This window comes from Thunnus thynnus, chromosome 20 (assembly GCF_963924715.1).
Source record: "Thunnus thynnus chromosome 20, fThuThy2.1, whole genome shotgun sequence".
Classification (NCBI taxonomy): domain Eukaryota; kingdom Metazoa; phylum Chordata; class Actinopteri; order Scombriformes; family Scombridae; genus Thunnus; species Thunnus thynnus.
Window position 1 is genome coordinate 20,627,253 of NC_089536.1, and position 13,401 is coordinate 20,640,653.

Below are 13,401 nucleotides of genomic sequence, written 5' to 3' on the forward strand. Positions count from 1 at the left end.
CTAAAGGGTCATAAGATAAATCTGGTGGTTCATGAGACAATTAATGGAGTAGGAAACACACATAAAAACAAGGTTCTGGTTCACAAATTTACACTCACTTTTGAGAATTTTCTTTAATCCTAATAATGCTTTTTTGGGGGGTGAAATAACATAATTGTACCTATTTGAGCCTTGAACAGATATTTAAATCAAACCATCTGAGAAGTTTAGGGGGGAAATGTTTTGATTTAAAAAAAGTATAAAGGCAAGTAGAAACTGTTTTTTTGTAAGGGGTCACAAGCCAAAAACATTGGTAACCACTGGTTTAATCTTTAACAATGAGTAGTATTTTACAAGTTTATGGTATGTTTCTGTTTAAAATATTAATCAGTAACTAGTCCAGCTGCCAAATGCAGTGCCTGTGCTGATCATTGTATTTGAAATATGGTAACTCAGCTTTATTAATGTGGCTGGCACTGCAGTGAGACAATATCAAACCAGCCTATGTGGGCATTCAAAATCTGATATACTACATTAATTTGAATGATTTACAGGCTACATGCGTTTCAAAAACGTTCATATAACGTTTGTATCCATTCATGTATCCGCTGTGAATGTATTTTAAAACATTTGTGAAAATACACTTGCAATAAACATAAAATATGCCGTATCCTCCCCTTATAAACAGCGTCATTGCAAAACGTTGCGAAACCGTCGCTTCCGCTTTCCCGGAGCGACTTCCGGGAACGCGCAGGCGGTCTTGAACGCCCCCCTGGTCCTCATTGTGCAGCCGAGGAAACATCGCAAGGTTGGTTTCGACGACGTCGGTATGAAATGGCAGAAACTGCGTGTGTCACGGAAGCACAAAGATTAGGTTACGAAGGAGCTACACATGTATTTTGCGGTGATCCCGGCCTGCTAGTGTGAGGGGAACGGGAGTGTATCCGGAGGAAAAAAAGGGATTAAAGTGCTGTTTTTCTCCAAAAAAAATCCCCCCAACGTCCAGGTTGTGTTGTGTGTCCGGGCAGCGAGCGGCGACTGCGGGTCGACACTGCTGGAATTAACCGGAGAGGGGTGAGCTCCACATACGGATTTTCTTTCCTCTCTTTAAGACGTGTTATTGTCAGCCGTTGGGGGATGGTAACAGCCAAATATGTGTCACACACGTTACTGTAAATAGGTGTTACTATAATGTACATGGTGGCAGGACAGGTCTGGCCTAACTGGTAGAAGGCAACCAGACTGAGTGACTACACTACTGTAACCTACACAGTCAGTGCTACACACACATTAGCGCTGCTTACACTGTAAACTGTGAACCGGTTGGTGTTGCCGGTTTTAAAACTAGTGAATGGTTCAACAAAAATACCGTGACCTCCAGCGTGTGGTCACCCAAGAACAATAACATCCTCCGTGTGAACAGAAATCACATATTGATGCCTTTGAATACACCCTGTTTCCATGCGGCTCACATCAGCTCGCTGATATTTACTGCCGTGAAATGATCTCATTAATATTTCATTTTTTAAAGGTGTTCCTATGGCTTTACCCTGATATATCCAGTTAGTATACTGTAGCAGCATAATCTCTGGATTCAGTAACAATATTTGGCTGTAGGCAAGGCTGCACTTTCTCTGTTTCTGTCTTTTTATGTGATTATTCTGATGTTATTGGCCTCACTGACCTGCCAATTGAAAGGTGAACGTGAATATCCAGTCTTTGACAATTGCATAATGTTGCAGTTCGGTTTATCTTCGTTGCAGCAATTAAATGGTGTACAACGCTTATAATAATCTAAGATAGCTTATCAAACCAGGGGATCAAATGTTAAGTTTCATAATCCATCAAATGATCTATGATATTATTAACTTGAATGAGAATCGTCTGATCAAAGGTGGGTTTTCACAGGTTGCAGCTAATGTGTGTGTGCATATTTTATCTATAGTCATATTTGGGTGATGCAGCTCCCACACTGCACTGCACATTGATGGCGAGGTTTTTGAAACAACCTGCCAAGAGAACAGTGACGGTCAGCCAAAAAGCACCAAGAAATCTGATTCCTGCACCAAAAGCCAAAGGTAGCCTGCAGAGATGGGATTATGAGTCCTGGCTAACAGATGATGAGCCCACTGTCATACCTGGGGGTCCTATTGGTTGATGCTGATAGGTTTTTAGGCCTTTTGACTTGTGAATATTAGATCATTTTCATTTTTCTAAATGGCTGAAACACGGTGCCAACAGTGTCACCACTGTCTGTCTTTCTCAGTCCTAAAATGCTAATATTGATTGGACTGTGTGACTCACAGGTGTATACCAAAATTTGCCTTTATAGGTGAAGTCAACACTAGCTATAAAAACAGGTGACACAGTGACGTGCTGCTCTAACCTGGCAGCCAAGAACATCCCTGACACAAATAAAGCAAACCAAACAGCATGCCACAGTTCAAACAGTCATGGGTGAAGGCGAAGACAGTTTCTTTGAGAAAGAAACACCACTCTCTCGTGTCTGTCCACACCTCTGGGACAAGCTCAAATTCCTTCCAGTAAGATGTGATGTTGCTTTTGTTGCAAACCTGTTTGTGCTTACACCTTGTGTAGCTGTTCAAATGAGGGTTGTTGTACAAATTTACAAGCACAATGGAATATTTGTGGTCATTATCAGTGTTGTGTAGGGCTGGACTCTACGGCAAAACATTTTACCAGAATTTTTTTTTCATATTAGTAGATATCTCTAAATCTTAAATTCAGTCACTATTAAATTGAAGTTTTTTTTAAAGCTTGTAATCGCCTAGTTGTAAATTCAGAACCTGAAGAATGACAAAGTTGGCTGAGGGACACAAAAAAATTCAGTCTCTTCAGGAAATTACGATTTTGTAATTGCAATTATTGACATAAAATTCAAGAAATCTCTGCAATATTTGCAAGGTTTTGTAGTTTTGCTAATTTCTGCAATTTTTCTGCATGAAATGGAAAAAATCAACAGACCGCTTGTGATTTGGACCAATTGTCGCATTTCGAGTTGTCATAACGAACCTCATCGCGGTGTGCAACTGATTTTACTTGGTGCTAATGTTGAGGTGAAAGTTTATTTAATAAAGGCTTATAAATGGAACTCATCAAAATATTTTCTTTTTTATATAACTTTGAGTCCATGGTTCTCAGCAATGAAATACAGTTGTTTCAGTGATATGCAGTATGCTTTTTTTATTGAAGAAAGTGATTACATTGGTAGTAGTTTCTTTTAAAATCACAGTATTTTCCTTCGCTTGCAATTTTTCCCAATTCCCACAATTTTACTTCAAACAGATCACATGAAACATCGCAAATTATATCAATTTTTTAGAAAAGCTGCTGCAAAATCAAGTATTTTTGTCTGCAATAATCACAAAAAAACTCTGCGAAATCCTGGAGGGACTGTTAACTATTGAATTACACGGAAATAAACAAAAAACTTCTTGTCAATATAAATCTGTGTATATGTGTGAACACATATCACATAGTAATGCTACGGTTTGTTACTGCAGTGTTTCTCTGAGAGTCTTACTGCATGATCCAAGGGATACGTCCATTTGCTGGTATTTCAGATTGTGCGACTGCACTCTGCCTACCAACGACGCCCTACAACGCCCTTTTTTTACGTTTAAGATTGTTACGACTGTTGAGGTGTCACTTCCTGAAAAAGTTTCTCATTGGGAGTGCTTGGTTCTACCATGATTAGCACAACTAGCACACTTGCTAAGGTTGCGTTCAGATTACACCCTGTTTGGGCCAAAATACCGCAGATTTGTTCCTCCATACAATCAGGCGAGAAATCAGGTTTGAGGCCTCAGCTGGTACCAACATTTGGCACAGAATGCGCCTCATATTGGCTCTTATCAGCAGCCGAATGTGAGTGGTTCTCTGATAAAATCTAACCCCTCACAAATTGCTGGCTGGCTCAATCAAGGGCGCTCAGATAATACAAACCTGTTTGATATTTGCAAGAATGTGTCTGGTGAATTCACTGCGTTCTGAGTGGACTGGACCAGACTTGTAGCCGGTGAAAGACGGATCAGCTCCGGGGTGAAATGGTGTGATGGACAGCTGTCGGAGAGAGGCTAGTGTAGATATGGACAGGACCGCCAGGGCTAATGTACACCCACCTGTGCAAAAGCCATATTTGACGCTTTTTTGACACAGTTATCTGTTCTTTTCTGTCTGCTTGTCAGAGGAATTATTTGCTCACAGACGCTTTCTCTGTGGATTTTTAGTGACGGTGGCAGCTGTGTTTGCTGAAAAAGCTGATGCAGCTGCAACTTTGATGCCTTAATATTCAGATGTAGGTGCTCTTCTGAAGAATTATCAATAGATGTGACCGGCCTTTGTGGTCAGATAAATGTAGATGTAAGCTTTTGTCTTTCTCACACCCACGAACACACAGACCGCACGATCAGTGAGCCTACAGCTCTCATTCACTAATTCGCTTTATTGCGTGCAACCCTGGCTGTATGATACGTGATGTAGGGCCACACAAACAGTTGAATCGGGTCGACAGCCCGACACACTCTGTCATATCACTCAGTTCCATTTTCACATGCAGCCACAGATCCTCCAGTCTCACAGTAACCCTGATATGTGCTGCTCTGTCTTCAAACGGGGGAGAGAATCATGTCACACTGCACGCTGAAGCCTAACATCAGCTCAGACATATTCTGCAGTGTTTGCTTAAGCTTACATAGTGAATAGTAAATACTCTCTAATGACGTTTCCTGAAAAACATCTTACAATTGGATTATATGTTGTTCATGTGAGCTAGATAGAGCTGATAGTATGGAGTGTTTCTCTTTGCTGTTTTCTTCTGCCTAAAAAAAAGTCCACTAGAGCTGCAGAAATTAGTCGATCAATTGACTAGTCAGTCAGCAGAAAATTAACCGCCAACTAATTTGGTGATCGATTAATCATTTTGAGTCAATTTTTAAAGGAAAAATGCCAAAATTCTCTGTTTCCTTTTTCTTAGATGTGAGTATTTTCTGGTTTCTTCAGTCTTTGGGTAGAGAACAAAACAAGATATCTTAGGTTGCATAATGGAAATGGAAAACATTGATTATCTTCTTTCTTTATTTTTAACATTTTATAGACCAAACAACTAATTGATCACTTGAGAAAATAATCAGCAGATTAATTGATAATTAAAATAATTGTTGGTTGCATTAAAGTCCTTATGCGTCAGTCAGTTTAGAGCTGACACACTTACTTGATTAAACGAGGAGTCGATTGACAGAAAAGTAATCAGTAGCAATTTTGATAATCTATTAATTGCTTAAGTAATGTTTGAAGCAAAGATGCAAACTTGTTGATGATGATGAGCACCTAAAATTTTATGATGTGTTGTTTTTCTTTCTCTTTTCTAATAGTAAACTTAGTACTTTTAGGTTTTGGACTGTTGGTTGGCCAAAACAAAACCTTGGAAGGCAACACCCCGGGTTTTTGTGATGGGCGTTCTTCACTCATTTCTGACATGTTATTGACCAATTGATAACAACAATTATTAACACATTAATTGCTAAAAGCAGCATATTCTCACATTTGAGAAGCTAGAACCAGCACATGTTCAGCCTCGTTGCTTGACAGGTGACTGTTGACTGTCAGAAGTGGTGATTAATTTTTTGTGATTGACCAATTTTTCCTTCTGACATTTCAGAAGGTCTACTCAGGACATCACTAATGAGAGTCACCTTGGATTTATCTTGAACTTAATAAAGACTAAAGAGGAAAACAAATTCTGAATAGTTTTAGTTAGATTCTTTACAAATATCACATATTTTGTACATATGATAGACTGGAATATATGAACTAAAGTAACATTTTCAAATGACTTATTTTGTCTTCCCAACAATCCAATATACAGCCATCAGCCACAACATAAAAACCACTGACAGGTGAAGTGAATAACAATGATTAACTTGTTACAATGGCAGCTGTCAAGAGGTGGGATAGATTAGGCAGCAGATGAATAGTCCGTTCTTGAAGTCGATGTGTTGGAAGCAGGATAAATGGACAAGCTTAAAGATCTGAGTGACTTTGACAAGGGCCAAATTGTGATGGCTAGACAACTGGGTCAGAGCATCTCCAAAACAGCAGGTCTCATGGGGTCTTCCCAGTATGCAGTCAGTACCTACCAAAGGTGCTCCAAGGAACAACAACCGATGAACCAGCGACAGGGTCATGGGCACCCAAAGCTCATGTTTTGCAATGTTAGAACGATCTAATTTGAATTTTCATTGAAAAACATATGAAAATGATTATGGTGTGATTTTTGCAGGGATCTGTACCAAACAAAGATGTCTTAAGTCATCTCTGCAGCACAATATTTGATTTAAAATGGTATTTTGACTTACATTTCACCTTATATTGCTCCTCCTGTGATCTGAAAATTGCAAAATAAAATCTCTATTAATTGCTCAGCCCTACTGTCCACTGCTGAAAGCGCCGGCAGTGGACACGTGAGCATCACAACTGGACCATGGAGCAATTGAAGAAGGTGGCCTGGTCTGATGAATCACGTTTGCTTTTACATCATGGATGGGTGCGTGTGCGTTGTTTACCTGGGGGAGAGATGGCACCAGGATGCATTATGGGAAGAAGGCAAGTCAGCGGAGGCAGTGTGATGCTCTGGGCGATGTTCTGCTAGGAAACCTTGGGTCCTGACATTCATGTGGATGTTACTTTGACATGTACTACCTACCTTAACATTGTGTCAGACCAAGTACACCCCTTCATAGCAACAGCACTTCCTGATGGCAGTGGCCTCTTTCAGCAGGATAATACGCCCTGCCACACTGCAAAAATTGTTCAGATGTTTTTAGGAACATGACAAACAGTTCAAGGTGTTGTCTTGGCTTCTAAATTCCCCAGACATTGTTCGTGCCAAACATTTTGTCAGCACACATCCTTCTCAGATAAAAAGAGTTCAGGCTCCTTTGTGCACCGTTCATTCATCCTTGTACCTCTGCACTGTGTGGCTCAGCTGCAGACTGTTGACAAGGTTCTCCAGCAGGAGAGAGAGGATGATGATGTTCTGATCAGAGTCAAAGAGAAGAAAGCAGGAGAGAGGAGAGGAGACAAAGATGAGAAGAAGCAGGAAGGATGAAACACGAGTATAAGAGCTAAGGTTTGAAGAACGGCTGCACCCAAGAATAAAAATGCAGCAGGAAGGAGAGCAAGGAGAAGAAAAGGCTTGAAGGCTAAATGATACTGAAAGGAAGGGGGGGGGTGGACTCAGCAGTAGTCAGAGAAATCCAGAGGTCAGGTCATGGTCCGTGGAACGTACAGCTATCATCGCAACGCCGACCTCCTCAGAGCAATGTTCCAAATTCCACTAATGATTCGTTGTCTTCAGACCGGGCATGAAACCCAGCTTCCTGCTTCCTCTCTGCCTCTCTCTGCCTGGCTCATCGCTCCATCACCCCGACCTTTGAGGTTTATATGTATTGTATGCACAGCTCCTCTGGGTTATACGATTTATTTCAGGGGCTTAGTAATCATTGCCTGGCCAGTTTGAGTTTCTGACACCCTTGAATCAAGGATTTAATTGGGTTAAAGGGGCAGATTTATACTGTATCCTTGCAGTGTAGGACAGAGTAATCGCTATCAGTGATTTGACAATTCTTTTTAAGGAAAAAAACCACAAAAACAAACAAAATACAACTTGTTTCATTGGATGTGGATCCACACACTTGCTTTTATGCAGGTTTATATATGTTAATCAACCACTACTGTAGTTTTAAGACGTTTGTTCCAAAATTCTATCATGATCATTCAGATAAAGTTATCCTACATTGACAAAAAGTTGCAGTTCACCTAAAATTGACAAAGTTGCATCGCTGTTTTGACGTGTGTGAAAATTTCTATACATTATCTCTATATGATTGTTTTGGTCCTTGGAAGTATAGAATTAAAGATGAAATCTCTCTTTCTCTTGACTCTCTGCAGGTCTTGAGAGGAAAGCTCCACTTGGATGCCCAGTCACAGTGTTTGTCCAAGGCTTCACCATGAACCGAAACAAGAGGGAAAAAGAGTACTACAGTATAGATGTGGGCGATTCAACTTTTATGGTTTTAAAGCGCTACCAGAACCTCAGACCCATCGGATCCGGAGCACAGGGAATTGTCTGGTGAGTCAAAGGGAAAAAATCTGAAAGGCCAAATTGTTGGGAATGGTAGTTAAACAAAATAATCTTAACTCAAGGTCCATCTTCTAGCTTTTTATCTGGAGCTTTCAACTGCATATCATGGTCTCCATCAGCGGATGGATTGGCTCAGTTGTCTCAATGTGACATAAGTAAGTGACCTAAGCCATCTCCATGACAACTATGCAAACTCCATCCGCTAATAGGACGATTTGGTTGAAATCTCCACAACAGGCCAGTAAGTGGACCTTGAGTTAAAATGATTTTTTTAAAACTATTTTGATATTATTTCTTTTTGCTATTCTTTTCTATTCATTTAGAAAACTTGTGAATAGAACAAACTTTAACATACTGGTTTTATGATGGATCAAAGTTTTGATATGATCCATCATATCAAAACATCTGCTTTGATATGATGGATCAAAGCAGATGTTATAATATCATAAATACAACTCAAAAATGTTCATCTTAAATCAAGTTGTTGCCCCTTGCACAGCTAGTATAACAGTGACATTTTTCAGTACCACCTCATTCTATTGATTGTGAAAGCTAGAAACTTGTCAGCTGTTGGCTCTGAAAGTTGATGAGATCAGATATTGGAAAAAAAAACCCAGCATACAGAACAGAAACTGATGCATAATGCAGTATTTGTTGACAGTGCAGTGTGCTAATGTGTGTGTTCCCTGTGGAGTTTTGTAGATGTGAGGGGATTTGGGGAAGGGCGGGTGTTGAAATGATTTTGAATCTGAAATCCAGGATCACTCTGGTCCATGTCAGGGTGGTTCCTGTGTATGATGATATTCTATCATATCAACAGTTGTACCGCTGTTGCGCTGTTTGCATAATCGTCATTTCAGTGGTAGATTGATTGGACATAACATTTTTATTTAATGGCCAAAGGGGGCAGTCAGAGGTGATCCAGTTCCTGACTTTGTAACATAAGCTAAGCGTGATGAACTCATCAGAGTTCTCTGCTGTCATTAATCTTCTCTGGTCCTCATACCAGGTAGGAACATGAGGTAAACGGATGCACATGAGCATCAGTCAAGACTTCATGCTGTTATGTGAGGAAAAGCTGGCTATTAAATGTCAACATCTGCTATGATTCTCTTCTCATGCAGGATACCCAATATAATTGTTGTAAAATCTTTCTTCTCCAATAATTGTGTGCTTGTCTTTTGTAACAGTGTTTTAAACAGGGACATACAACAACCCTACAATGAATGCTTCAGCTCTTTATAAGGCATCATTCTACACAATTTTTAAGTTTGAATTGCGTTATATTGTAAGTGATATTACAATATTTTTTTCCTCCTTGCAGGACTGAATGATATGGGTGAAATTTTATCATTCTATGTGTATTTTCTTTTTTAATAAATGTTCTGAAAACTCAATTTATAGATATAATAACCTGGCAAGAATGTCTTTTTTTTGGCTTATCCAGTCAATTGAATATTATTGATGCAGAAGTCCTGTAAAGGTCAGTTTATAGTCAATTCGAACTGGTTTGTATCATGTGTTGTCTGACCACATCAAAAATCAAAAGTTGTTCCGACTGAAATGAACTTCCGTAATAATTGTTCTGAACGGCTACACTAGAAGACTGAGTGAAAAGCCGACTGTTTTTAGAAAGTTACAGTAATGACTCTACACGGCCCCTCCTAATCAGACGTTTGAAAGGTGTGGGGCGGGGTTCCGAAGCTATTTGACCATCCAACAAGTACGTCTGATGGAGTATACTGGCCCCCTAAATCCAATATTGCTATAAAGTCGTCCTGCTTATTGATTTGCCCACACTGGTCTAATATGACCAAACATATTAAACGGACAGCTGCCTTCATATCTGAAATTTCTATGGACTTCATTTAATGTCATATCGCTGAGTGCTAGTTCCTCCATACAGGCATATGAGGTGGACAAAGTATTAAAAACACCCTTAATTACAGTGCAGTCCAATACACTAACACCATGAAGTACAGCCTCAAAACATCCCATAGAAATGAGTCAACACACAAGCATCTTTAAGCTATAATCAATCAATATTTCGGATACAATGGATCAAACACTTACCTGTATGTGAAAGTTGTCGTGACGAACCCACAGATAGTTAACACCAGCTCTACGGAACTTTTAAGTGTCTTTTAAACTCTTTGTTTTGGTTTTCCAGCTGCAACGTTACTGCTTGATTCACTCTTTCCACTCCCATCACTGTCATGTCGAGATGCATCTGGAAGTGAAATGGCAGACACACAAATGTATTTGTTTCAATAATAAAAACTCACTTTCACATGATTTTGACCACAACAAGAGGCGACAAATTGCGATTTCAGTTGGATGTTATGTGGTATCTTCTATAAATTTCAACATCCTCCTATGCGAAGGAGTTGGAAAAACTCTTGGTGGACAAATTAAAATAGACACTGCGGTGCCACTTGTTCTCTTCTGGTCAAAATAACCAAACCGAGGGAGGGAATTTTGACTAAATATTTCCAAAATATACTTGGAGAGAGTACACCATGTGATTTTATTGTCTTCAACATTGAGAACAACCACTGGAAAAGAGAGTGAACGGTTAAAAGTTCAGCGTTCCAACAGAATGTGTGAAAAATATTTTTGTGGTCCTCAGAGAAGTGCTACAAAAACAATACATTTGTTTTTTTGTTTTTACTCAGAAACCTACTGACATGAATTATTGTTGACTGACTCTATGCTTTCCTTCCCACCCCCCCTCTTTAGTTCAGCGTATGACCACAACTTGGAGAGGAACGTCGCCATCAAGAAGCTGAGCCGGCCCTTTCAGAATCAAACTCACGCAAAACGGGCCTACAGGGAACTGGTGCTCATGAAATGTGTCAACCACAAGAACGTAAGCTACGAGCTTCCTGTCATCTTCTGTTTGATTTTCATACTTCTGTGTACTTTAGACACTAACATATCGGCTCGTTTCTCCTGGATACAGGCTTACATTTGGCCTTGAAATACACCAGGTTGTTTCAGAGTTTTAATCAGTCAAGAAGTAATGTGATGAACAAGCGTGCAGGAGCAGTGAATTCCCAATAGAAATAACTTGGACGGAGCAAAGCTTGGCCTGAGGGAAGGCTCTGGAAAACATTGGCTGTGTTTAGTCTCTAAATCAAATTGGAAATAATTTTTGTCCCTGTGCGTCCATTTTGATTGTGCTGCATCAGGCTTGCATTGCAAATAGTCAAATACTGAAGTGCGGTCACACCTTATCCAACCAAATATCATGCAATTATCTGTGACATTTCCATAAAAAATGATTTCTCTATCGCAACTCTCTACTGCTGAGTCAGTAGTGATCCAGAAAAGTGCCCATCATGTTTGACTGACAGCTCAACTCTGAGTGCAGTAAGTACTGAGCATCAGAGATGGATAACGGGAATCTTTTAGATAACCGCGACGCTTCTCTGTGCTGCCTCAACGTGTTTTTAACTTAGTGTTCGAATTAGGCAATGTCCTGTTGTTATTCATTATTGATGCTCACGCTGGCGCAGTGTGAGCCTTTCAGTCTGAACAGTCGGGCCTGCTGGTTGAGAGATGTAGATGCGGTGATGTTGACATTCATTACGACTCCTCATCTCCCCTCCGGACCCTCAGAGTAATAACTGCGCTTCTTATTTCGACAGATAATCGGCCTATTAAATGTATTCACACCACAGAAGACACTGGAAGAGTTCCAAGATGTGTGAGTATAACCGAGCAAAATAACATCTGCTGCACTGCATGTTTGTCAAATCAGTACAGGATGTGGCATGCTGGGGGCTCAGATTATCTTCTCTGAATTTTAGGGGCTTGTGCAGCTTAGCAGGATCTTTGGTTAGTGTGTTGTTCTGCCTTACGACAAATACTTTATACAGGGAGATGCATTTCAAGGAATAATTAAAATACCTGTAATCACAGTGAGTGGGCATGTTTAATGTCTGCCATGAACTTTGATTAGAGTCACAATGAAATGAAAATGACTGTATTTTACACCAAGGTCAGGTAAAAAAAAAAAATTGCAAATGCCCCAATCTGTCCACATACATATTCATATTTCTGTTTACACCCTGACTTTTATAAATACTACATTTTAGTGGACTCTGCTTTTAATAAGAGCAGCACCGGGGTATATTTAGCAGTGTCCTGGATGTGTTTCGAAGTCGACAAGATGCCCGTGCGAGTGGAAACTGGCTGTGGTATCACAGAGAGGGGAATACTAGTCTGAGATGTGGGGGGGAAGTGATGGTTTGGTACATCGCAGAGTATGACGGGAACAAACATGATTAATGCCATCCTCTGGAAGCTCTGTGTGTGTGTGTGTGTGTGTGTGTGTGTGTGTGTGTGTGTGTGTGTGTGTGTGTGTGGGGTACTGTGTCTGCCTGATTGGAGCTAAAAAGGAAACTGGACAAATCATAGCCAGAGGGCTGTGGGGCAAACACACAGCTACAGGATGAAGGAAAACACTCTATTTTTTTGTACGTGTGTGTGTGTATGCACTTGTCTGTCTGTTTGGACACACTCATGCATACTCGTATTAACAATGTGCATGACAGTGCACTATATGTTAACAGAATTTCTAAAAATATAGATTTCATTATGAACTTGCTTAAAAACATGAATTGAAAGTGTAATTTATCCATTTTCAGTCTGTCACATCTTATAATAAAATGTAGTGTACACAAATAAGGATGCAGAAGTCCCTCTCTTTCCAGTGTAAAGCTGAAAGCAAGATGCTGCTTTCGTTTAAATACAAATCTGTTACAAGTTCCTTACTCCATGTAGGAGGGGCTGATGATGTAACTGCTGCCAGATAATGTCACGTCATCACTTTGTGAAAGGAAGAATCATTACTGTCAGTTCCTAAATGCCATGAGAAACAAGTGCTGTGTGGTTGAGGAAAAAACAGAGCTAAATGTTAACTATATATATAATTTATGCTCTTTATTCTTATTATTTATTCTTTCGATTTTTAATCAAAAATACCAAAAAATATGTGGTTCATGTGACTAATAAGTCATATAATTGTACAGATGACACACCAAGAACCATGAACAGGTCTCATGATATCAGTCAGTGTTAGTAATTTTACACTGACTGATAATACACATAAATATACTACACCATATATATAACATTATTACTTTTAAAGTAATAATTTGATAATTACACTTGATTCTATTTACATTAACCAGCCAATATTACATGACCAGTTACTCTCTCTGAGCCAAAGTATGAAACCTGTGTGTGTGTGT

At 39.7% G+C, this 13,401-nt stretch overlaps 1 protein-coding gene across 3 annotated transcripts in view; it reads left to right on the top strand.

Moving 5' to 3' along the window:
- The first annotated feature begins 709 nt into the window (after positions 1-709).
- Positions 710-13,401, top strand: part of mapk8b (mitogen-activated protein kinase 8b) — a 29,346-nt gene continuing 16,654 nt past the window's right edge. The window contains exons 1-4 of one of the 3 annotated variants that reach the window (XM_067576914.1): positions 710-787; positions 7,951-8,131; positions 10,883-11,012; positions 11,794-11,852. In XM_067576914.1, coding sequence (XP_067433015.1) covers positions 8,010-8,131; positions 10,883-11,012; positions 11,794-11,852 — 311 coding nt within the window. In that variant the 5' untranslated portion in view covers positions 710-787; positions 7,951-8,009. Of the gene's footprint in view, positions 1,054-7,950; positions 8,132-10,882; positions 11,013-11,793; positions 11,853-13,401 lie in introns of all 3 variants that reach the window. The other 2 variants (XM_067576913.1, XM_067576915.1) reach the window with 2 other exon arrangements.